The sequence below is a fragment of the Electrona antarctica genome, assembly GCF_951216825.1.
Source record: "Electrona antarctica genome assembly, chromosome: 5".
Classification (NCBI taxonomy): Eukaryota; Metazoa; Chordata; class Actinopteri; order Myctophiformes; family Myctophidae; genus Electrona; species Electrona antarctica.
In genome coordinates, this window is record NC_136810.1 from 54,513,086 (window position 1) to 54,540,913 (window position 27,828).

General features: G+C 44.3%; 1 protein-coding gene across 2 annotated transcripts in view; it reads left to right on the forward strand.

The window, feature by feature from the left end:
* The window catches only part of deaf1 (DEAF1 transcription factor), a 70,695-nt gene that overhangs the window by 21,109 nt on the left and 21,758 nt on the right, over nt 1-27,828 (forward strand). For both annotated transcript variants that reach the window (XM_079501891.1, XM_079501892.1), the window contains exons 8-9: nt 483-609; nt 5,930-6,052. In XM_079501891.1, the coding sequence (XP_079358017.1) occupies nt 483-609; nt 5,930-6,052 (250 nt within the window). The remainder of the gene's footprint in view (nt 1-482; nt 610-5,929; nt 6,053-27,828) is intronic.

Below are 27,828 nucleotides of genomic sequence, written 5' to 3' on the forward strand. Positions count from 1 at the left end.
CGAGATGCACAGGTCATTCTCCAGATCCCATTTCACTTGGCTAAGACGCTGCTTTCCAAAGTTTGCGGGACCTGCAAGGAGCACACTTTTCTAGTTTATCCCATTTTGGGGCGGGAACCCCTTTTGGTGTTAGCATTATGTTATGCTTTAGCTATTGAAAAATAGCAGATCTACAAGCTCATAGCACGCCACAGAGTGGCGCGCTACGAGCTTGTAGGTCTGCTATTTTTGAAAAATCGAAGAACGACTGACATAGAAACATAGCTTTTTCAGAAAACTGTCAGGATGTAGACAGTAGAAGACATTTTTAGAATCTGATCTCAGGTCAAAATGGGTTATACTACTGTCGCTTGACCAAAAAATGGCGTATTTCCAAGACATTTAGGAAAGTCACAGTTTCTTTGTCACTCCTTTCATTTCACTGTTACACGTGTCACAGCAATCAAAGTATATCTTTCCCTCACTTTCCCCCTCACGTAAAGACGGGCCCGGTGAGACTGTTCGTCCCGTACAAGAGAAGGAAGAAGGACAGCGATCAGCCAACCACCCCAGATAAGAAGGACCTCCCATCATCTCCCAAGAACATCACCCTGACTCCAGGGGCCACATGTAAGTCCAAGAACATCACTCCATGATTCCGGGGGCCGCATGTAACGCCGGGGCTCCACTGGACGCGTCAGCGTTGCGTCTCCGTCACCGTCAGGGAATGTTCCCTTTTTAATCAATGAAGGGTGGCTCCACTGCCTACGATGCGTTGCGTTGCTCTGCGTTCGATGACTGCTTTAAAATGGCCCCGGTTAGTTTTTTGACGCACGCACGCGTCCAGTGGAGCCCCGCTGTAAGTTGCTTTCCTAGACACATTGGACCTCATTATCAACCAGATTTGATCGTGTTTTAGTCATAAATTACATAAGAGTCAACCTTACCTTCAGAGTTGGAGGAGGATTGATCCAACTCTGATCCGTCCTAGCCCTGAGCTTTAGAAATCCCAGCCCTCATGAGGGGAGACCCGTGTTTGAATCCTGGGTAGGATAAATATCTTATGGATAATTGCAACTATAACCTTCTCTTTTCATCCCTCCACTTTTATGTGGCTTTGTTTGCCTTCACTCTGCTTTGCTTTATTTCTGGCAGACTCTCAAATCATAACGATAACGGTTGCTTGTTTGTTTGATATTTAATTTGCAGCATTTTGAACTTGTTTGTGAATTCTTAACACAATCCATGTAAACCTCCAGATATCTCGTGGGATGCCATTAAACTCATCTTGGCCAAACACAAGAACACAATATTTGACAGAAGAGCATTAATCCAGAATTAATAATAATATTTTTTACCTTATTTTAGCTTCCGTCGCTAGCCAACGCTATAGCATCCATGGTAGAAACAGCCGACAGCCCAAATCCTCCGTGCACTCGCACGCACACACGCGATTGGTTTTAGGGCTCATAATGGGATAAAGTACAATGTTCAGAGCTTAATAAAATACAAAAAACATCACGCAAATAATTGTAACCGTGAGTAGAACATGGCCGATTAACACATCCAGTTCAAACTACCATAACACCGCTCTTCTTCTCTGCTCTTTTCGAGCATTTCACGGGCACTGGCCTCCCGTTACCGCCTATGGTAACAGGAGGGCATGTGTTTATTCACAAAAACAATAGTTGTCGTTGACCCACTTTTACACATAATTCTTTTTTTTTTATCCTTTATTTACCCAGGGAAGTAGTTGAGCACAGGTGCTCATTTTCAGCAACGCCCTGCACATAGAAACACACAGACAGACACGCACACGCACATTAAAACCCGGGAGCTGACCAGTACAACCACAGTCTTATACTGTTGGCCACTAAGCAGCTCCAGGGGGAGCAGTTGGGGGTTCAGTGCCTTGCTCAAGGGCACTTCAGCGGTGTTGGGTGAGTGATGACAATCACTTCCCCACCCAGATTGTTCCTGCCTGTCCGGGGAATCGAACCGGCAACCTTTCGGCAACAAGGGTGCTCCTCTAACCCTTAGGCCACCGCTGCCCCAAATAATAATTGAGGTCCCTGGCCTACTGTCGGCAATGCATGCACAAGAAGTATGGCACTGCTGCTTGGCCTAGTTTGTGCGCAAGAGGTCCTGCTCTGCTTCAACCTGGGATCAACTGTTCTTCATGTGTGTTCATTTTGGGTGTGAAGAAAAGTAAAGTGGGCCATATAGCAGCTCCTATGGGCAACTGGCGGCCCAGGGGACACATGCGAGTCAACCCCCACTTGTAATGTGGCCCGCTGAATATTGATATACCCTATATTGGCCCGAATATAAGACTAAAGAATATCCTAAAAAAACGGGGTCGTATTATAATTCAGGGACTAGACTATTTGACATTCAATGTTCTTTTCCCACAAATGAGTCTTGAAAAATGGGGGTTGTCTTATAATCAGAGTCGTCTTATATTTGGCACAATACGGTATTAGTTTTTTCAGCTGTTACAATCAGTGAATGACTAGTGTTATAATCTTATCGTGTTTTTTATGTCCAATGTATTTGCATTTAAGTTAAAGGGAAACTTCACCCTTTTTGCAAAAAAATATTTGTTTAATGACGTTTAGAAGATTTAGAACACTTTCCTGGGGTCTTTTTATGTGTGTAATATGTGGTTTTAGATATTTTAAAGCAGTGAGCCCAGTGTCTCTGATGTCATGATGGACACTGGGCTTACTTCCGTCCTGGACTACATGTTGTCTCAGTAAGACCGCCCTCCCCCTATCCTCAAGGAGGAGCAGTGCACCAAAGCATTATGAGAATTATAGTCCAGTTATCCCACAAATCAACGTGCGTGCGTGTGTGCGTGCGTGTGTGCGCATACAGGAATTGTGTTCAGTTAATGTGCCACAAGAAATGAAGGACAATAGCGTGTGTGCAATTCACATACAGTAACGGTGTGCTAAATTACATTATCTCATTTTTAAAAAAATCAAATCTGACACAATGAGATTGCTTCTCATCTGTCAGATTACTTTGCCCCTGTGCTTGTTGATGGCTACAGTATAGCACCCCCTGCTGGCCTAGAGACCCAACTTCCACTAGTGCAGTGGTTTTCAACCAGTGGTCCGGGGACCACCAGTGGTCCTTGAGGCGGGTCCAGGTGGTCCCCAGCTAAATGATGGAGAGTTGGTAACCAAATGGACCCTTGTAGACCTTTAACTTTTGAGAGTGTAACATGAAGCCAAAGGGAAAGGGCATTTGGTTTCATTTTACACTCTCAAGAATTCAATAGTTTTTAAACATCTGCATTACAAGAAGTCTACACAATTAGAAGAATTGTTATTTTGATCAACGTTTGCCTGTTATCTCTCCTATGGTACCAGTGGCCACATCAATAAACCATGGCATTCTGGACAAAATCGTATCCAACGATATTAAAATAAATCTTCAGTTTCGGTCTGAGATGCTAGATGTCATCAAATGGTGGTCCGTGGCTCAAATGCCGAATAAATAATGATCTTTGATGTGGAAAAAGGTTGAAGACCACTGCACTGCCATGCTGCTGTAGTGTCTGAATGAATTAATAAATTAATGCATTGTATTATAGAACCTTTCTGTCACGCTGCCGACCCGGAATGTGTGTGTGGAACCAAGCAGGAGAGCGAACACAAGAATGACTGGATAAAACACTTTACTTAACTTAGGAAAAAGAGCACAGGATACGCCACACAGGGCAGGAACGAAAACAATAAAATATACAGGAACCCCGGGCGGAACAGCAGCGCAATGATGGCGCAGAACCAAACTATAATCCGACACAGAGTCCCACAAACACACCACTTAAATCACATAGTCACTAATAGGCACAATAGTCCACAGCTGTGTTCCCAGGAGGAAACTGTCTCTCAGGTAGGGTGGGGGAGGGGAACACAACAGGGCAGGTAGGAGAGAACATAAGGGTGGCGGACCAGGCATGGTACGTCCTGGGACAGGGCGTGACACTTTCCAAACAGTTACAAAGTGCTTTACAGACAGGTTCCCATTGATGCCTGGTGCATGCACCTATACGTTTTTACCTTTGAAGCCGGATGCTACCTCTGTGTATCATCAGTTATTGCTATACTTGTAGCAACATAATTCTTTTTTTCTTTTTTTTTTAATAAAAATGTCAAGGTTTTAGAAGCCATTTTTAGAATCGGCCTCAGGTATCAGGCAAACATCAAAGACATCAAAAACATCAGAAACATCAGAAACAACAAAACATCAAAGACAATCGAAAAAAATTATTAGGACATTTTAAAACAGCATTTTTGTAGTCTGCTGGTAAACAAGTTTGTGCAACAAAAGCTAACCTAAGTGCGCATTCTTAGCAGAAACACAAATGTGTTTTAAAAGCTTTTTCTGCTCACTCTGCTTTCCTTCTGTGGATTCAATAAAGAGAAACAAAATGGAAGTGAGCAACTGAATCTATTTTAGACAAGATTTTTAATATCGTGAGAACGATGGCTTCCATTTTCGCATTGCAACTTTTCAGGAATAGAAAGCCTGCAGTTTCTATTAGCTTGGATTCCCCATCGATGATGTCAGTGGTGGACGGGTTTCTGAACTGTCCACAGTCCTCCTATGAGACACAGACTGAGTAGATTATTATTGTCTCCACCAGGCCGAAGGCATGGGGAGAGAGTATGTTTTGCACTCCGTCCGTGTGTCCTTCCTTCCTTCCGTCCGTCCTTCCGTCCGTCCGTTATCAGCTAATCTCCGGCACCGTTGGCCCGATCCATGCCAAACTTTGCACACACACTCCCTGGATGCCAACGACGAACCTCTGCCCCAAATATTCCTCAACGGCCTGTTATAGCGCCACCATGAGGCCGATTTAGGCAAAACACATTTCTGTAGATGACTCGTACACATTTTATCCATACATCACACAATTCGGTATACACTATCTACATAGTCATGTGATCAACACAGATCTGCACAATTTCCCATCTTCCATCCTGATTGGCTAAGATTGGCTTCCAAAGCTCACATGATTGGTCCGTTTCGAACAAAATGCCACAAATCACAAACACAGTGTCCAATTTCCATCAAATTATACACGCACATTTCCACTAGGCCGAGGACGACATGCCACAATTTTTTCCCCAAATCAGCCTCACGGTGGCGCTATAACAGGCTAAATCCAGTTTTTACCTATAACTGCATCGACAACTTATGTATGTGCACTCCCTAGAGGCCATGGAAAAACATTTTCCCTGCATCCCTCCACATCTGCCGGTTATAGCGCCACCATGAGGCCGATTTCTGCAAAACACATTGTTTATGTTAGTCGCACAGATTTCATCCAAATCTCACGCAAATCGGTACACATGATCTCTGTAGTCATGTGATCAAGACGAGCCTGTTGGATTTCTCAGATTCTACACTGATTAGCTACGTTTTCAGGAGTAGCCCGTTTTGTACAAAATGCTGCACATGTACTGCTCATCCAGAATTCTATCCTCAGAGATGCTATGAGTGATCTGGCTCTGCATTTCCTCAACAAAATGAAGAAAATTGTTGCAAGAAACAAACAAACAAAAAAACATGTTTATATTACTCCTAAACATTTTGCCAAACATCACACACACTCCTATCCTCCTGGTGGAGACCTGTGCCCAGAAGGGCACTTTTTCTAGTTATTTTTTATTTATTTTTGTTTTACCATGAACATTAGTGAGGACCAATTATATGGACCATATAAGTCGTGAAGTGGTCCTTTAAGGTTAGTTTAATTAACCCATTATGGGAACGCATCTGTGTCACCTTAGCTTTTAACCACTTATTTTAAACTTAAGCTGTTGAAAAACATCAATTATCAGTAAATTACCAGTGGCTGCCTTATATCTCCAGAATTGTGCTATGAAATGTAAATGAAACGTAACATGTTTAACTTGTCCACTCCCCCCCCCAGTCACCGTGTCCCCGTCGGGCCAGATCACCACGTCAGGCACCCTGACCTTTGACCGGACGCCTGCCACCACCATCATCTCATCAGAGGGGTCGTCCCAGAGCGAGGTGTTCACAAGCACTGCAGGTACACACACACACGCACGCACGCACGCACGCACGCACGCACGCACACACACAGCAGGCAGGGCATTAGGAGGCCTTATAGGTAAAACTAAAACATTAAGGGACATGGGGTATTCTACATATTCAAAACTGTATCAAACTTGTGTACGTATGTCCTATTCTAGATTATGTGTCGGGGGTCTGGGGGTACAAAAAGTTTCAGTTAAATTAACGTATTCAAAATCGGGGCAATACGATTATTTTTGGGACTCCATAAATAATAAATACTGTATGCTCCAATTCCAGCATTTAATGGAGATATGGGCTGGGACTCGTGTGAAATCAGATGGAACGCCAGCATGGTGAGCCTTTGGAACAGGCTGCTGGGTCTACCACCGAGTATGGTGGCTAGACAAATCCTTTATTTATTGGACCTGTTGGTGGAAGGGGAATGGGTCTCCGAAATATTAGATTTATTACAGGAGTGTGGTCTGGAAGAACAGTACTTTCAAAGAATCACTGTGAACATGGAGGAGTTTAATTTAGGCCTGACGTCGAAATAAAAAAACGTTCGCTCTGAAAGAATATATATTCAAAGATTTGTGCCGCATTTTTATGATTTTTCAAAAATAGCAGACCTACAAGCTCGTAGCGCGCCACTCGGTGGCGCGCTATGAGCTTGTAGATCTGCTACAATAGCTAAAGTATAACATAATGCTTAGTTAAAACACCAAAACGGGTTCCTGTCCAGAATGGGTTAAAAACAGAACCCGTGAAAAATATATACGAGCTTGGAAAGAAGAAAGCCAAAATTAAGAACTTATTGTTTATTTAAAAAAGACTACGAATAGGGCGGCTGTGGCTCAGGAGGTAGAGCAGGTCGTCCAATGATCCATGGGTCGGCGGTTCGAATCCCGGCTCCTCCTGTCTACATGTCGAAGTGTCCTTGGGCAAGACACTGAACCCCAAATTGCTCCCGATGTGCTGGTTGGTACCTTGCATGGCTTCCGCTGCAATCGGTGTATGAATGTGTGTGTGAATGGGTGAATGTAAATGCACAATCTATGTAAAGCGCCTTGGATAAAGGCGCTATATAAATGCACCATTTACCATTTACGAATACATCTGCCTTATTTTGTGTTTCATATTTAAGTCTCTCCAGGGGTAATAGTGACATTATTTGGGTCGTCCACATATTATGTTCTGAAAGTATGTCATCTCTCTCCCATAAAATTAAGATACATTTCTTTGCCAAGAATCTAAATAGATCAAATAGTCTCCTATGAGCAGAGCTCATACTTACATTTGGGTCTGCCCCCAAGAGATATAACAGAGGAGATTTCCTCAATTTATATACCTTAAAGGAGAATTCCATGCTAGAAGGCTTTCTTACCTTTATTTGTAGTTGTTACGTCCCCACCAAAGAGGTCCAGGTGTTATTTTGTGCAAAATGCATTGAATTGCATTGAATGGGGCTATGGGGTGTTGTGCTAATTCGCTTATTTCCATCACTCAAAAATCAAAAATAAATAAATAAATACTATCCCAAGCGGCACACTTTACTACTAATTTCGATGGAAATAAGCGAATTAGCACAAAAACCCAACCCCCATTGAGGGCTTATATTAGGGGAAATAGCCAATAATGCACTTTTGCACAAAATAACAACTGGACCTCTTTGGTGGGGACGTAACAACTAAAGGTAAGAAAGCCTTCTAGCATGGAATTCTCCTTTAAGGTAAAAAAATATGTTATGTTTAACTTAGAAAAAAAGTCAGAGGTCACTGTATGCACACATTATGTGGCAGCGGTGGCCGAACGGATTGCGGAGCAGTCTTGATACCGGAAGGTCGCCAGTTCGAATTAGCGGTCCGACACGTTAAAATTACCACCGCTGAAGTGCCCTTGAACAAGGCATTGAACCACTACGATGAAATGTGTTCTATGAGCAGGGCCTGGCTGGAAACAAGTTCTTGAGCTTAGCCCAGATACCCTGGGTAAATATAGTAATCATTTAATTTCATTTCATTTAATTTAATTTCATACGTTGTGGCATTTTGCCATTGCACATTGAAACAGGAAGATATTATAGGGGTGTTGCTGAGGAGGACAGGATAAGTGAATACTGTGATATGAATGAGGTGGAGAACGAAATCCATTTTATTTTATTTTGTCCTCTGTATCATGATCTGAGAGTTGTATTGTTTAAAAAAAGTCCTTTGGTGGAGTGTGAGAGTGGTGCAGTGGTTGAGTTTCTCTTTCACCATGTTTTTTGCTTTTTCCAGAGTATCTTTATTGGGCATGGGATAGGAGGCGAAGGGTTACGTATAACTACATTGTATTGTGAACTTATACTGTATTATGAACTGTTTTACAGATTGGTTATTATATTTCATGTACTACCACCACCACTGTTTGTAATCTGGTTGAGTTGCTGGCTAGCTATACACCTGAATGCTCTTGTTTTGTCTTGTTTTTGAGTGGTGCAACCATAGATATTAAGAAATAGATGCCTCATTTGCCGCTGCAGTTCATTGGAGCGACGTGTATCCCAATGAAGGCGGAGGTGCAGTGCTGAAGGCTTTTTTTTTTTTTTTTTTAACAAATCTTTATAACAGTCATGACCGTATACATTACAATACAAAACAAACAAACACAAACAACAAAGTTATTAACAATACAACATCAGAGCCAGGGGGATTAGATTACTAACACAAAACATTAAAGAGTGAACACAAAGCAACAGTTCTCCGCAGCTTTATTATTTAGAAGTGCTGAAGGCATTCGCTGTCACTCAAGTGACTACTGGCCAATCACAGCGCGTCTTTTCCGGGACTTATGTTACGCACGCGGAAGCTTGACAAGCTTCCGCTTTGCTTCCGCTATTCTTCGCAAGGAATGTCGGGAAAATAGTGCCTTCAATTTTGACACACGCCTCAGAGCCGGAAGGGGCGTCTATGTATATATGTCTATGGGTGCAACCAAGGAACAGCAATGTCCGTGTTAACCTATGTGTGGGGCTATGAGTACCAGTAGGGGCAAAAGTGGCGCTGTTGTGCCAGAAACAGAGAAAGAGAGATAGTGTTGCACTGTTGCCTAGTGCTAATTACAGAGAGAGAGAGAGAGGCAGGGGGAGAGGGGAGAGGGGAGTTGCATCACTCAGTTCACACAGGTGAGATTTTTTCTTTTGTTTTGTTATTGTTTTAATTGCCCTTCGTTTTTTCTCATTTCTACAAGCTCGCAGTCACAACCCATTGCGAGCTTGTAGATCTGTTATTCTTAACAAAATGTTTGCGTATATGACATGCCCAGAAAGAGGGGGACGACGACGATGACGACGACAACGACAAAAATATAATTTCTAAATAATCAGACATGACCTTTGTTAGGACATGCAAAAAAAAAAAAACAGCTTGACATGGGCGGCACATATTGCATATTCCGTACAGGAGGAAATTGCTCATTAGTACGATCATCACGATGTTTGAGTCAGAGTGCTCCTGACACGTGTTCCACCGCAGCCCGTGTGAAGGGGCTTCTCTAACCCCTCGGTGACGTTACCTGTTCCGACTTCCCGCCCCTTGGGTGGGCCACGCCGGATATTTAAAGGCACTGCCCCCAGCAACAGTGGCATTTTGACCTTGTGCGTGCGTGCGTGCGTGCGTGCGTGCGTGCGTGCGTGCGTGCGTGTGTGCGTGCGTGCGTGCCACTGCATGCGTCACGTTCCAGTGTCTAACCCATTTAGGCCTGACGTCGAAAAGAGAAAAAAAATGTCTTCTAAATCCTGACAGTTTTCTGAAATATACCTCATGTTTCTGTATCAGTGGTGCTCAATACTTCATGTCAAGGACCCCAAAAATGATATGTATTTGGCCGATGCGGCTGACCCCATCTGAAAATGTGTACTCCCAGGAACCCCTCAGAAGCAAAGATTTGAGTTAAAAAACGTTTGCTCTGAAAGAATACGTATATTCAAAGATTTGTGCCACATTTTCACGATTTTTCAAAAATAGCAGACCTACAAGCTCGTAGCGCGCCACTCGGTGGCGCGCTATGAGCTTGTAGATCTGCTATTTTTCAATAGCTAAATTATAACATAATGTTTAAAACACCAAAAGGGGTTCCCGCCCAAACTGGGCTAAACTATGTCGGTGGAGGTGCTCCCCCCCCTCCCCCCCAGCCCCAGAAAAAACTGTCTCTGTCTGGCACGGTGCCTGCACCAGATATCCCAGCAAATCTCTCCGCGAGTGGCCTCAAACCCCAGAGCCCATTATTCATCATCCCCCATCTATCATGCGCCATGTGCAGGGATGCCCGGCAGATCCCCATGCCTGCGATGCATGCCGATTGGCTGACACACATACTGTACTAGTCCCTCTCCCCCCCACCTTCCTGTCCAATTTAACAAGGTCCCCCGAGACAGCGGTCGGCCTCACGTGTTTCTGCCAGGGAACCCCGACATATAATACAGTGTATGAGTTCTTTCTTACTGGGTGAAGAATGAGCCGACATTTCATACCACAACTTTTATAATCCATGTTTTTAACCCAGTGTCGATTGTCTAGTGTAATCCTGAGCGCTTACATTCCCTCCCTCTGCCAACCTGGGGAGAGCAACGGACTGACCTCATGCTTCCATCCATACATGAGGAGTCCAAGCCGCTTCTTTTTTTGAGTGGTTCAACCACTCCAAGGAACAGCAATGTCCATGTTAACCTATGTGACTTTAACCTATGTGACTATGAGTACCAGTAGGGGCAAAAGTGGCGCTGTTGTTCCAGAAACAGAGAGAGAGAGAGAGATAGTGTTGCGCTGAGCAGACCAGGAGGCAACCGCTTGGCTAAAGGACTTTGCATTCGCTAAATAAATAATAAATTGTGATGTGGACGCGGCCAAAAAGCTCTCTTGATTATGCGCCACCCGTGTTTGAACCCGATATGCAAACTGTGCCACTTCACCCCTTCGGCAACCAGATCTTATTTTAACCCATTTTGACCTGAGATCAGATTCTAAAAATGACTTCTACTGAAAAAGCTATGTTTCTATGTCAGTCGTTCTTCGATTTTTCAAAAATAGCAGACCTACAAGCTCGTAGCGTGCCACTCGGTGGCGCGCTATGAGCTTGTAGATCTGCTATTTTTCAATAGCTAAAGCCAAAAGGGGTTCCCGCCCCAAAATGGGTTAATTATGTTTAGGACACAAGAAACACTTTACTGGGGTTTTTTTGTTTTTGGATATTTTAGTCATGGCGCCATGTTCATGACCAACGTTTGTCATGAAAATGTGGTCTCACTTCCTTCCTGGGACTACAAGTCACACACCTCCACGCAGCCCCCCCCCCCCCCCCCCTCCACAAGGAGGGGCAGTGCACCAAAGCATTATGGTCATTGTAGGAATACAGGGAAGAGGAAGACAACAAATTATTAAATGCCTTGTCGGAATACAGCAATCCTTGTCAAACACACAGACTTAATTATTATTATTTTCTGGCCATAGATAGGGTGCACATTTCAAATTGTGCTACTTTTATCTACTACAAAATACTATTGACATTGAGTGACTGTAGTTTCTTCCAGTGGTGAAATGTCCCTTTAAGTGTCCTTGATACACACACCTCATTTCATTGAGTCACTACGTGCTACACACACACAAATACACACATTAATCCTATCCTCTATTAAAGTGATCGTGACATTAAAACCCATTCTGACCTGAGATCAGATTCTAAAAATGTCTTCTATATCCTGACAGTTTTCTGAAAAAGCTATGTTTCTATGTCAGTGGTTCTTCGATTTTTCAAAAATAGCAGACCTACAAGCTCGTAGCGCGCCACTCGGTGGCGCGCTATGAGCTTGTAGATCTGCTATTTTTCAATAGCTAAAGCATAACATAATGCTAACACCAAAAGGGGTTCCCGCCCAAAATGGGTTAAAAAAACGTCTTTTAACAATTTAGGAATTTAGCAGACGCTCTTAATCCAGAGCGATTTACATTGAGCAAGAACAAAAAAAGCATGGGAATACATCACATATATAAAAAGCATTTATCATGAAACATGCGTAAGCTAAGAACGTAACAGTGGAATATCTATGTAATGAAACTATACATATAAACTATACAAATATACTATACTATGCTATACATATGTACTATGACATGCTATGAGTGACTACATACAATGCAATTATAGTGCTGTCTACATAACATGCTATAAGTCTGTATCAAATGCTGTATCAAAAGTCTACAAAAGTGCTATCTAAGGGGGTAGGGTAAGTGCTATGGGCCATGATGGAGTCTGAAAAGGTCAGATTTCAGACTACGGCGGAAGATTGGGAGTGATGCTGCAGTTCTGACTGCAACGGGAAGTGCATTCCACAGTTTTGGAGCCAGAAGGGAGAAGAGTTTGGGACGTGTGGAGCGCTGTCCCGGCGTTTTTAATGAGGGTACTTCCAGCTTCCCTGCGTTGGCTGATCTGAGTGCGCGGGAGGGTTTGTAGGGTTCAATCATACTTGCAAGATATGGGGGAGCCATACCTTTGGTTGCTTTGAATGCCAGCATCAGAGTTTTGTATTCTGTGCGGCAGCGACCGGGAGCCAGTGGAGGGAGCGGAGCAGGGGTGAGACACGTGATAATTTTTAACATTGAGCAGATTTTCTGTGGTCTGGCATTTTTGAGTGGTGCTAGGAAAACAGCTGAAATCAATAATACATCAGTAATCCGATATTAACCTACGGGCTGCATTAATTGAAGGTTAGGGCAGCATGTGGCCCACGTGCCGCCAGTTGCAGCCCATGAACGTATGTTCTATATCATGGGTGGGCAACTGGCGGCCCGGGGGCCACATGCGGCCCCCACCTTCACTTAATGTGGCCCTCAGGTTAATGTCAGAATACTAATATAATATTGGTTTCAGCTGTTACAATTCCACAACATGCAAACATGACCCGCTTAAATTACTTCAGTCTAAATTAGTAGCTCAATGGTCAACACACGTATAATTAAAGGCATTTGAAATTACATAAAAATGTACATTTTCAGGATTCCAATTCAAAAATAGCAAAAAATAATTCAAGATTTCAATTCGAATATAGCAAAAATAGCCTATCTACAAGCTCAAAACGCGTCGCATTGCGACACGTTTTGAGCTTGTAGATCGGCTATTTTTGCTACGACAGTAATATCTGGCCCTAGGGATTGAGTGTGGAAATATAGTGGCCCTCTCCATCGTCAAAGTTGCCCACCCCTGTTCTATATCGTTAGCGACCTCTGTGTCTCTCTCTGTCTGTCTGTCTGTCTGTCTCTTTCACGCCCCCCCCCTGGACGCCCCCCACTGGATGCAGGTATAGTGTAGGAATATACACAATGATTAGTCTTTAGGGTGGTTGTGTTCCGTTTGATATCCTTCTCCTATCCCAGCAACTCACGAATCTTGCTGCTGTTTTTGCACATTGTTGTACTTCGTCCCAGCAGATATGGGAGTTTTTTGTTATTGGTCATGTTTTCAAAATCTCCGTGTGTGGTTGTAATCTGTGGGAAGTATGTGTCTCTGATGTCTTGGTACAATGGACAGATGGTTAGGAAGTGTAGCTCGGTTTCCACTTCATTTTGTGTGCAGTGGGTGCATAGTCTGTCTTCTCTCGGGATACAGGTCTGCCTATGACGGCCTTTCACGATCACAAGACTGTGCTCACTGAGTCTGTACCTAGTTAAGATTTTTTGGGTCGGTCACGGTGCTCAGGTATTCTGCCACTGCGTATTCCCTGTTTAGGGCCAGGTAGCATTCTAGTTTACTCTGCTTTTGTGTTGCTTCTTTCCAATGTGTCAGGTAGTTTTCCTTTTGCTGTTTTATAATTTGGTTTAGTCCACACACGTGTCGGCCACACAGGTGTCGGCCACACACTCACACAGCACTTGTCAGAGCACATGCCAACATTCACCTAGTTAGTGCTCAACACACACATAACACTTGTCAACACAATGCACACCAGACCACACACTACACCTGTGCTGCTCCTGTTCCTCCCGCTGATCTTCTTCACACAATTAGACCCATAGCCAGGGCTCAAGATGGATGTCGGGTTATTTTAGGAGACGTCTAGTAGTGGAGGCGAGCCCTGTGTGTCTGCTGAGGCCTGAACGGAGCCCCAGACTGCTTCACCTCCGGAAACCGTCACTTATACCAGCCCTTTTTCTCACCGGTACAACCACCTATCGTCTCGCCTGTCTGCACATTTTATTTAAGTGCTGTACTTTTTTTTCCTTCTTTTTAACCATTATTTTAAACTTTTTATCTATTGAAAAATAGCAGATCGATCTGCTATTTTTTGAAAAATCATGAAAAATGTGGCGCAAATCTTTGAATATATTCTTTCACAGTGAATGTTTTTTAACTCGAATCTTTGCTTCTGGGGGGTCGCTGGAACTACATATTTTTCAGATGGGGGTCCGCGGCCGAATACAGATAATTCTGGGGGTCCTTGACATGAAAAAGGTTGAGCACCACTGACATAGAAACATGGGTATTTTAGAAAACTGTCAGGATTTAGAAGGCATTTGTGGAATCGTCCTCAGGTCTAAATGGGTACAAAGTACAATTTTGAGGTATCTGTACTTTATTTGAGTATATGTCACATTTTCAGTACTTTTCTACTCCACTGCATCTCAGAGGCAAATATTGTACTATTTACTCCACTACAATATTATTAGTTACTTTGTAGATTTAGATTATTCTTACAAAACGTACAATAACCACCTCAGCTACAAACATTTCGACCATTTGAATATAGCCGAAAATAGCCGATCTACAAGCTCACTAGATCGGCTATTTTCAAAAGATTTGAAAACTTGAAATGGAACATTCTGCATAATGAGTACTTTTGGTACTTCAAGTGTATTTTTATACCAAATACCTTTGTACTTTTACTCAAGTCAATTTTGAATCCCGGCCATTTCTTTGTACATTGCAGTATTAATACTTTTACTTAAGTGAAAAATGTGAGTACTTTCTTCCGTGTTGTTATTACTCTGAGAATGTTTTGGGGGTTCATTTGTACATTATCAGAGTTAAATTATTAACACTAAAATGGGAAGATGTGCATTCATATACTGTACAGTACAGTGCACCTTCATCCACACACACACACGCACAGTCGCACACACACGCACAGTCGCACGCACACGCACACCTGGCCTGCTTATCGGGAGCAGTTAGGGCGTAGGGATGGAGCTTGTTACATTTTTGAGTGGTGCAACCACTCCAAGGAACAGCAATGTCCGTGTTAACCTATGTGACTATGTGCCTATGTGTTAACCTATGTGGCTATGTGACTATGTGACTATGTGGCTATGTGACTATGAGTAGCAGTAGGGGCAAAAGTGGCAGAAACAGAGAGAGAGAGAGATAGTGCTGCACTGTTGCCTGCTAATGAGAGAGAGAGAGAGAGAGAGAGAGGGGGAGAGGGGAGTTGCACCACTCAGTTCACACGGGTGTGATTTGTATTGATAACGAGCACCTTATTATAATAATAATAATAATAATAATAATAATAATAATACATACAATTTATATAGCGCTTTTCAAGGTACCCAAAGTCGCTTTACAGAAAAAATAAAATAAACAGTTTTATTAGAAAAAGTTAAAAGGTTAAAAACTAGAAACAAGTATAGGCAGACAAGGAGGGGGAGGGGGATTATGTGGGAAAAGCAAGTCTGAAAAGGTGTGTTTTGAGTGCTTTTGAACATGTCAAAGGTGGGGGGCAGCTCTGATGTGGGCTGGGAGTGAGTTCCACAATGAGGGGGCGGCCACTAGCCTGGCACGGCCAGACTCATAGCGAGGGTTCACTGATGTTTCCTCCATATGCGGGGAAGAATCTTCAGTGAATCCCCGCTATGAGGCTGGCCAAGCCAGGCTAGGCGGCCACTGCGAAGGCCCTGTCACCCCAGGTTCTCTTGTTGGACTTGTGGGGTTCCAGTTGGTTGGCAGTGCTTGACCTGAGGGAGCGGGTGGGGACATGGCTTATCGAGGTTCTAATTCTGAACGGAACCAGTATCTTTTTTTTATTGGCCAGTTGTGAGTGACTGTGAGTTTGTGGCTGACCACCATCTAAAATTAAACGAATATGATAGAAGTTAAAAAAATATCAAATATCATTAAGTGTTAAATGGCTTTATATTATGAATTGTACTGTAATAATTACGATAAAATCTGTATGTATCGATGGATCTTCAGCTCTCTCTCCAAAATATCACTTGCATTACTAGTATTTACTAGGGCCTTCAAATACAGTACTTTTCTTTTACTTTTGGAAAATAATATTGAAGAAACTGTAATTTGCAGGTATCAATATACTGTACACTTTTAGACTGGCATGTATGTGCCCGCATGGGCGATTAGATTTATTCCGTGATCGCCTCTTGTCTTGATTGTTTAAATATGACGTCATGGGCCAATATGATCGAACTTGATAAGATCAAAGCTTATTGATACTGGGTACTCAATAGGTTTGCTATTGAGATTTTGGGGGTATCGGGTATCGTGCACCATCCCTAGTTGGGGGTTCCGCGTCTTGCTCATGGACACTTTGAGACTAACCTAGAGGCACCCGGCCGGAAATCAAACCTGGAACCTTGGGTGGGGTTGGCAAAAGGGCCTTTCTCTGTGGAGTTTGCATGTTCTCCCCATGTCCCATAGGGTAGGTACCCTCACAAAATAGTAAACTAAACGGACTCCCCCTGGCTAGCCGGGGCGCCTGATGGAGGGGAAAGGAACTGGCTCGATTTACATGTTCCCCCCCCTGTGCAGGTGAAAAGAAGCGGCTTGGACTCCTCATGCATAGAAGGAAGCATGAGGTCAGTCTGTTTCTCTCCCCAGGTTGGCAGAGGAAGTGTAGCGCCCAGGAGTACACTAGACAATTGACACTGGGTGAAAAAAAGGGTTACAAAAATCGTGGGATAAAAATTTGATAGAAAACAAAAACAAAAAAACAAGCGGCCGCTCTACCTCCTGTGCCAGGATTTGACTGTGTACGACAGGGCCAGAGAAATCGTGTGTTTACAATTGTAATTGTAAATTGTGCGTCTGTCAACTCAACTGGCGGCAGTGGCTCAGGGGTAGAGTAGCTGGATGGCAAGGTTGCCAGTTCGAACCCTGCAGGCTCCCCCAGAGTGGGTGTCGAAGTGTCCTTGAGCAAGACACTGAACCCCAAATTGCTCCCGATGTGCTGGTTGGTGCCTTGCATGGTTTCCCCTGTCATCGGTGTGTGTGTGTGTGTGTGTGTGTGTGTGTGTGTGTGTGTGTGTGTGTGTGTGTGTGTGTGTGTGTGTGTGTGTGTGTGTGTGTGTGTGTGTGTGTGTGTGTGTGTGTGTGTGTGTGTGTGTGTGAATGGGTGAATGTAATGCACACATCTATGTAAAGCGCCTTGGATAAAGGCGCAATATACTGTAAATGCACCATGTTCCATTTAGTATGAGTGACTGAGCTGCAACTATGAACAAACTGCATCATTACACACTAACTGTACCTAAACGGGTACAGATGCTTTGTCTCTCCCAGCTGTGCCAGTGTATACGAGCACTGTACCGTACCTTGGAACATCGGCGCGTTCTCGTCTGGCGGTGGTGGAAAAAGTACTCAAATGTTTTTACTTAAGTGAAAGTATCAATACTGCAATATAGAAATGCTTTGTATGTAAGTAAAAGTCCAGAATTCAAAATGGACGTGAACGTATTGGCATCAAAATGTACCTATACCAAAAGTTTTTACCAAAAGTAAAAGTACTCAATAAGCAGAACGTTTTCATTCAAACGTATAAAATCTTTTGAAAATAGCCGATATCTACAAGCTCACAATTCGTCACATCGCGACACATTGTGAGCTAGTAGATCAGCTATTTTCAAATGGCCGAAATGTATATATAGAACCGAAGTGGGTAATGTGTGTTTTGCTATAATAATCAAAATCTACAAAGTAACTATTAACTCAAGTTTTTAAATAATTGTAGTGGAGTAAAAGTATAATATTCATGACTCTGAGATGTAGCGGAGTAGAAGTAAAAGTATTGGAAATTGTAAATACTCAAGTAAAGTACAAATACCTCAAAATTGTACTCAATTACAGTACTTAAGTAAATGTACTTAGTTACTTTCCACCACTGGCATTCTTGTCTACCTAGTCTAAAAGAAAATTTCTTGCACTCCTATAGACCGAGATCAGAAACGGGTCTCATGGTCGCAGGCAACGTATTTCCTGTAGGCGGAGACGACATATCTGCGGTTTCCCCGCACCTCCTTCTACTACAGTGAATGGAAAAGTGACTGATGTTAGTCTGCCTCAAACGTTACTCTTTTACCTGCTTTTTACTAACACTATAACATTACAAAGATGTCCAGAACATCGGGATGAACCTGTGTAGTTTATGGCTGCTCCAACAGTAGTGGCAACATAAAAAATAAAAAAAACGGAATGTCAAAATATCCACCGCGGTGGCTGAGACCAGAGCCATAGAGTAATGGTTGAGACAAAGCAGTGAAAGGTCCTGAAAGATACATAAAGTCAGTCTTACCCAATACCCAATCTTTCTGTTTTAGGAACACAAGGCTGCTGTACTTTATACCTCATACTTTAATGCTTAGTATATGAGGTAAATACGTTACCTACGACCATGAGACCCGTTTCTGAATCGGTCTATATAGATTTAATTTGTAAAACTTGTATATCCCGGTACAAACATGTACCCACTACCCAGTGAAAAAAGGTACACCTCATTTTGTACCTTGTAGGCCAAACGTTATCAACCTCCAGTGAACGTTTTTCATCTGGACCGAATTATTATGAGATAAAAGCGCACAGCTTGCATCAGCCTATTTTGTTACAGTTACAAATGGTCTTTGCTGAAAATAGGACCCAGGTGGATTCATAGCCAAACTCTGGCTGTAGTCAGCAACAATATAACAATGGAACTGGAATGGGAATGTCTGCTCTGTACTTGGTTGCATTCCATGTCGTGCACTTAGTTAGGGAAAGTTAGCCAAATTTGTGACCAATCTGCAAAATAAATGCTTACCAATAGCTTTCTGCACAAATGTGATGAGTCATCACTTTTGGAAAAGTGGCTGTTGGATGTTTCTTCGAGAAATGACAGTTACCGTGTGGGGGTCCTCGGGGGGGGGGGGGGACATCCAGACCCACAGGAACACGCCCAGGGGGCCGGCCCAGTTCCGGCGAGCCTTCCCGCGTCCGAAACGGTCGAGAGTTACCATGGTGCAGCTTTCCGTGCTCGGACACGGAGACAGACATGTACTGTACGTGGACACCATAGAGCAGGGCTACTCAACTTTGGATGGCCCAAGGGCCACTCAGCAAAATGCCAGAAGTCCAAGGGCCGCAAGCCCAGGGGTGAAAGTGGCTTTCCTTTCTTACAGGATCTCCCAGAAATTTCATTCTGCGGCGACACCAGGACGCGCCGCGAAGCGGCGCGGCCAAAAAAATTTTGGGGTTTCTAACCCCACAGTACCCCTGAAATGCATAGAAAACTGCTTTTTTTTGGCACAGCCAATAAAAAAATTGGGGGTTCAAACCCCACAGTACCCCTGAAATGCATAGAAAACTGCTTTTTTTTGGCACAGCCAATAAAAACATTGGGGGTTCAAACCCCACAGTACCCCTGAAATGCATAGAAAACTGCTTTTTTTTTTTGATGATAGCATCCTTATTTTTAAAATCGGCAAACAGTGACTCACTCGCGTCCAGCCAACATGTTTTAATGAGCTCTCCTTCAGTGAAAGGTCTTTTGCTTCTCGCCACATTCCACGCCACTTTGTATGACGCCTCTGTAATTCTGTCACTCTCTTTACAGCTGACTCTCAGCGTGTTTTGTTGCCCACGTAAGGCTGCAATAAGTGAGCGTATTTTATCCTTTCTTATGTTGGTACCTGGTGGGTATTCGTCACCGAAATCCCCGTGAAGTGTGGTATGGTGACGCTTAATATTGTCACGTTTTGCGACTGCAATTGGCCTCTGACAAAGGAGACACACTGGCTTGTTGTTTATTTCCACGAATGCAAACTCTTCTTCCCACTTCTCCTGAAACACTCTGTGCTCATCTGCTAGTTTTCGTTTCGCCATGTTGCTGCAGCCTGTTTACATGCAGCCTGTTTTGTTTGCGCGCCCTGTGACTTGTTGTGCACTCACTTCCTCGTATGACGGCGCTGCGTGCCGAACGCGAGCCGATCTACAAATTATCAACGCGTTGTGGATACACTACTTGTGGACTTGTAGATCGACATGAATGAAGACAACTCGCCCACTTTTTGTCAGGTAGAGTAGAACAGCTCAATAGCTTACACATGATCGCCCTCTTGTGGTTAGAAACGCTAGAAATATTTTTTCTACATGCAAAAATCTTTGTATTGGCATTATCATGACGGGCCGCACAGATCTGTTGGTCGGGCCGCATGCGGCCCGCGGGCCGCGGGTTGAGTAGCGCTGCCATAGAGTATAAAGAAGGATAGAGACAGTGGAAGTTGCTCAGTGGCGTTTTGAAGCACCCGGAAGGACCGTCTCAGAACGTCTACTTCCGCATTTGACCACCACATTTTGGTGGTCAAATGCGGAAGTGCAACCGAGCGCTCAATGTTAAAGCCCAGCTGCACGGGGTTTCCCGGTCATGAATCCACGGGTCCGCCTGTAGTCCCTCCTCTTACCACTAGGGCCCAGTGCTTCAATGTTGGAGTGCCTCACTGGGGCCTTGGTGGACACACATAGCTGCGTAATGGAACGGAGGCACCGCTCAGGAAAACATTCATGCCAGTGCACCCACATGGTATGAAAGGCATGGTTCAGATAAAAACATTCATGCCAGTGCACCCACATGGTATGAAAGGCATGGTTCAGATAAAAACATTCATGCCAGTGCACCCACATGGTATGAAAGGCATGGTTCAGATAAAATAACAACAGAAAGAACATTATGTATGTGCATCCACGTTATCATCATCGGAACACAATGCAATTAGTGAAAAGCCTCAGGAATAATCAAAGGCCATAGAAACGAGATGAGTCTTGAGACGAGACTTGAACGCCTCAATGGGCCGGGGGGCACTGTCTCTGTTAGGAGCTCATTAAAATAATTACAATATTAACGCTTCTGATGACTTTGAAAGTGACGATCGCCAGATTACTTATGGCCGATTTTTACGTCTGGTTCATCCGGGGTGAATTTGGGGGGGGTTTCAAAATATAATACGCCATATAAATATGGCCGGCAGTGAGGGACATTAGCACATTAAGACCTGGTATACGCATCTGGGTCACCTTAGCTTTTAACCACTTTTAACAGCATTTTTCTTTTTAGCTTTATAGCTTTTAATCGTGAAAACGTGTCAAACCTTTGAATATTATATTATTTCACGGCGAACGTTTTTAACTCAAATCTTTGCTCATGGGGGGGTCCCTGTACAAAACATTTTCAGATTGGGGTCGCTGGCCAAATACAGATAATTCCAGGGGTCCTTGAGACATGAAAAAGTCTGAGCACCACTGATTTAGATTTAGAAGTCTGAATGAGTTAAAAGGTCCGTTCCAGAGCCTATTATGGGGCTGCAACAGCAAAAGCACGACCTCCTCTGGATCTGGAGATTAGTCGGGGGAACAGCGGTCAAGAGCAGCTGGTTGGCAGATGTCAGTGGTCTGGTTGAGTTTAATCATACAAAAGTTCAGGGGGTGAGCCCGTGTAGGGATTTATAAACAAAGAAAAGCACCTTAAAAAAATGATTCTAAACTTGACAGGGAGCCAATGGAGTCCAGCTATCATTCACCCTACCAAACATCAGTTTTGGGCATGCATCTTCTCATTTCCTCTCTCTATATCTCTTCTTTGTCCCCCCTCGCTCTTTCTCTCTCTCTCCCCCCCCCCCCCCCCCCCCCCCCTCTCTCTCTCTCTCTCTTATACCCCTCTTTCTGTATACAGTACCTTCCCTCCAATAAGCTTCATCTCTGTCTACTCGCTTCAGTGAGTACTGTATGTATTCAGTGAGTACTGTATGTATTCAGTGAGTACTGTATGTATTCAGTGAGTACTGTATGTATTCAGTACTTCAGTGAGTACTGTATGTATTCAGTGAGTACTGTATGTATTCAGTACTTCAGTGAGTACTGTATGTATTCAGTGAGTACTGTATGTATTCAGTACTTCAGTGAGTACTGTATGTATTCAGTGACTACTGTATGTATTCAGTACTTCAGTGAGTACTGCATGCATTCAGTACTTCAGTGAGTACTGCATGTATTCAGTATTTCAGTGAGTACTGCATGTATTCAGTACTTCAGTGAGTACTGCATGTATTCAGTATTTCAGTGAGTACTGCATGTATTCAGTACTTCAGTGAGTACTGCATGTATTCAGTACTTCAGTGAGTACTGCATGTATTCAGTACTTCAGTGCGTACTGCGTGTATTCAGTACTTCAGTGAGTACTGCATGTATTCAGTACTTCAGTGAGTACTGCATGTATTCAGTACTTCAGTGAGTACTGCATGTATTCAGTACTTCAGTGAGTACTGCATGTATTCAGTACTTCAGTGAGTACTGCGTGTATTCAGTACTTCAGTGAGTACTGCATGTATTCAGTACTTCAGTGAGTACTGCGTGTATTCAGTACTTCAGTGAGTACTGCATGTATTCAGTACTTCAGTGAGTACTGCATGTATTCAGTACTTCAGTGAGTACTGCATGTATTCAGTACTTCAGTGAGTACTGCATGTATTCCAAAGATCAGGGAGGAAGCTCTGTGCTTCGTGTTCGTTGTTTGGCAGCAAAGTGAATGACTTTTCACGCACGCACACACGCATGCACGCACTGACACCTTCGCTCCAGATACCGTACCTATTTCAAGTCAATTTTATTAAAGGGTCAAATCAACAAGTTGTCTCAAGATAAAACATTTGTAGTAGACTGTCACGCTGCCGACCCGGAATGTGTGTGTGGAACCAAGCAGGAGAGCGAACACAAGAATGACTGGATAAAACACTTTACTTAAGAAAATAGAACACAGGATACGCCACACAGGGCAGGAACGAAAACATAAAACATACAGGAACCCCGGGCGGAACAGCAGCGCAATGATGGCGCAGAACCAAACTATAGTCCCACAAACACACCACTTAAATCACAATAGGCACAATAGTCCACAGCTGTGTTCCCAGGAGGAAACTGTCTCTCGGGTAGGGTGGGGGAGGGGAACACAACAGGGCAGGTAGGAAAAATAAAATTAAAAAAATGGTGCATTTATATAGCGCCTTTATCCAAGGCGCTTTACATAGATTGTGCATTACATTCACCCATTCATACACTGATGGCGGCGGAAACCATGCAAGGTACCAACCAGCACATCAGGAGCAATTAGGGGTTCAGTGTCTTGCTCAAGGACACTTCGACACTAACTCTGGGGGAGCCCGGGTTTGAACTGGCGACCTTGTGGTTACCCTCCGGAAACTCTACCCCTGAGCCACCGCCGCCCCAGAGAACATAAGGGTGGCGGACCAGGCATGGTACGTCCTGGGACAGGGCGTGACAGCACCCCCGCTCCCCAGGGACCGAAGAAGGAGACAGGGGGGGCAAAGCCAACCAGGGGGCCAGGGACCGGAGATCCTCGTGGGGGGGAGGGAGGGGTAAGGGTTGGGAAACCTGCCAAGGGTTGGTCAGAACAGCGCCCCAGAACAGTACAGGAGCCGGTTAACCAGAGCACGGGCCCAGCAGACCTGCCCGGGCGGCACCTCCGAAACGGCCCCACAGCAGGAACCACCCTGGCATCGACCACGGCGAAGGTGGGGGTCGTCCTGCCACCGAACAGGGAACGGAGGCCCGTCGGACAGAGGAAGGGGGAGCCGAGGGGAAAGGCCGTTGTCCAGCACCGGGACCAGGGAAAGGGAAAGGCGAGGAGCACCGGGGGGAAGGGGACCGGGCAGCGGTGAGTCCTCGACGACTGAAGGCAGGCTGCCGAGTGCGGACCCCCCTCATGTCGAGACACGGGGGACGAGGCGAGGGCCGCTACCCCCGAACGAAGACCCCAGCAGCCTGTCAGCATCTCGTCATCGCCGACCCGGGAGGAAAGGACTAAACAGCGGACAGCACATCAAGCAAACGGGGGGGCACAGCACACACATACTCAGGAACCCAAACAAACACACACACTCCAGCTCATGAAGGGACGAGAGGTGAGAGACAAATCCAAAACACAACACATACAGCTCAAATCCAAAAAAAGCCTCGCAGGGCTAAAAAACAAAACACAGTAAAAAAAACAAGCCACTCAGGGCTAGAACTCGAACACACTAAAACGACCCCCTCGGGGCACTCAGGAGCTCTCCGTAGGAGAAAACGCTTAGAACTAAAGCCTCGCAGGGCACAACTAGCGTTTACCAATATAAACAGAAATAACAAAATAACGTCAAAGCTTAAACGTGCCTTACGGGTCTGACAGGGTCTGACATGATGACATGGCCAGGTAGGCCGCAGTATATAAGCAGAGACCTTCCCTGAGCCGTCGGCCTCTCTCGGTGTCTGGATGCCGACTTCCCTCTCCGGGCTGGAAACCCATGGAACGCCGCTGGCTGAAACTCGCCTTCTCTCTCTCGACGGGAGGACCCCGGCAGGACGGCTCCGCCGCACTGGTCCCCGGAGAACCGAAGACGAAGGTGCCTCTCCTAACCTCCACCACTGGCACGGTTTGTGTCTCAGCATTACGCGCAGCCGGCACGGTTTTGCGTTCCCACTTCCCTAGTGGGAACTCGACGTACCGCCGGATCGATGTTGAGCCCCCGGCATCATTACGGTGAGAGGGCCGGCGATTCTCGCTTCTAAAGGTTCAAACATAGTCTGGATTTGCAGTGGTTAGATGACCACCGAACTACAACATGACGTCACGAGCCGCGGTGAAGAGCGAACCACCGCCACCGCTCCAGCCCTTCTCTCTGTTTTTACTTACCACCGATCAACGTTATTTCAGCTCCGGTGGTCAGCTCACCACCGGAGCGGTGGTCACCTCACCACCGAAAATCCAGACTATGAATAGACCTTAACGCCGCAAAGCGTTCGTCCAAAACACGCTCCAAACCACCCTCCTGGTGGTCCTCGCAGCTGTCCCCCTCCGACCCGCTCCATGCTTGGTTCCATATTATGGTCGGATTATACTGTCACGCTGCCGACCCGGAATGTGTGTGTGGAACCAAGCAGGAGAGCTAACACAAGAATGACTGGATAAAACACTTTACTTAACTTAGGAAAATAGAACACAGGATACGCCACACAGGGCAGGAACGAAAACATAAAACATACAGGAACCCTGGGCGGAACAGCAGCGCAATGATGGCGCAGAACCAAACTATAATCCGACACAGAGTCCCAGAAACACACCACTTAAATCACATAGTGACTAATAGGCACAATAGTCCGCAGCTGTGTTCCCAGGAGGAAACTGTCTCTCAGGTAGGGTGGGGGAGGGGAACACAACAGGGCAGGTAGGAGAGAACATAAGGGTGGCGGACCAGGCATGGTACGTCCTGGGACAGTAGCACAATTTTAAATTTGCATTCTATTTCCAGAAAAATTATGAAGTCTGTGTGTTTGACTAGGGTTTGACTGGATTGTTGAATTATCATGTGCCGTGACCCTTAGGCCTCATTCACACGTATCAAACAAATGTTCTGTGCTCTGGGTAACACTTGCTATGCATCCCACGTTTATAAACGCATTATGAACACACTTAAAATATATTATAATCTTCTCATAAACATGTATAATTATATTTATAAGCGCTGATAAATTATCATTATACTCTATATAAGCTTAATCATAACACATTATAAACTTTATCATAATGACTTATAATATCAAGTATTATAATACTTCATAACTTGTATTCGATGTTTATAACGCATTATAAAAATTCTTATAAGATAATATACTTTTCTCATAAACATTTATAATAAATTATGTTAAATGTTAAATTATTACAAAAAGTTCATGATTATAAAAATAATCATGAACTTTATCATAACACATTATAAACACATCATCATGCAAGTTATGAAGTAGTATAAGTCATTATAATAAAGTTTATAATGTGGTATGATTAACCCATTCTGGACGGGAAACCGTTTTGGTGTTTTAACTAAGCATTATGTTATAAATTTGGTTATTGAAAAATAGCAGATCTACAAGCTCATAGCGCGCCACCGAGTGGCGCGCTACGAGCTTGTAGGTCTGCTATTTTTGAAAAATCGTGAAAATGTGGCACAAATCTTTGAATATAATATTCTTTCAGAAGACTTTTTATTTATTTCGACGTCAGGCCTAAATGGGTTAAGGTTATAATGTGTTCTGATTAAGGTTATAAAGTATTATATGATTATTTATGAGCGCTTATAAATATAATTATACATGGTTATGAGAAGATTCTAATGTCTTATATAAGTGTGTTCATAATGCGTTTTGCATAAACCTGGGATGCATAGCAAGTGTTACCTACAGTAGGCCTCAGCATCTCAGCTATACCTCCCTGTTGGGCTCTGATTGGGCTATTATCTCACGGGCCACGGGCCTCCAATCTCCCACCCATTTGTTCTGATCATTTCCTTCCGCGCCCACTGACTTGTCATTGAAGTTTATGTGTCGAATGGCGCACGTCGCCATGGCATAAATAATTCAGCGAGCAATTAACCCATTTTGACCTGACACAAGATTCTCCAAATGTCTTCTAAACCCTGATGGTTTTCTGAAAAACCTATGTTTTCTATGTCAGTGGTTCTCAAACAATTCCATGTCAAGGACCCCCAGAATTATATGAAATTGGCCGCCGACCCCCCATCTGAAGATATGTTGTTCCAGGGACTCCCCGGAAGCAAATATTTGAGTTGAAAACATTCCCTCTGAAAGAATATATATTCAAAGATTTGCACCACATTTTCACGATTTTTCAAAAATAGCAGACCTACAAGCTCGTAGCGCGGCACTCGGTGCCGCGCTACGAGCTTGTAGATCTGCTATTTTTCAACAGCTAAAGTATAACATGACATAATGCTTCAAACACCAAAAGGGGTTCCCGCCAAGAATGGCTTAACGATCGCATCGCTCCTCCACCGCTCGCCGGCCGTTCACACACAGCAGAGCAGACGCTGCGGTCGAGCTTGCCTTGATTGGCTGTTTTTTTTTTAAAAAGTCCCCCCAGCGAGATCCAGGACACGGCCGCCGCTCACATGGGATGTCGCTATGTAGCGGCACATTGATTGACAGGTGGAGACGGCACGCTTTCGATTGGCTTTGCCACAGCGTGAAACAAGACTAGCCCCCTTGTCCATCAAGTGAGTTATCCCATTTTGGGCGGGAACCCCTTTTGGTTTTAGCATTATGTTATGCTTTAGCTATTGAAAAATAGCAGCTTGTAGGTCTGCTATTTTTGAAAAATCGAAGAACGACTGACGTAGAAACATAGCTTTTTCAGAAAACTGTCAGGATGTAGAAGACATTTTTGGAATCTGATCTCAAGTCAAAATGGGTTATTGTGTTGTTGTTGTAGACGTAGCAGGGGCTGCAGGGAGCAGAGCCCTGCTCTGTGAATGAATGAGCATTTACACACACACACGCACATGCACTAGCAGCAAATCTGTTTTCCGAGTGCCTTGTGTAGCAGACTGTGTGAATCGAGGACAGTGTGTAAATCGGTTGATGGGAAAATCCCTCGCACAGACAGACTAGACTGTCTGGCCCTGTCTGTTTCGCACGCACGCACGCACGCACACACACACA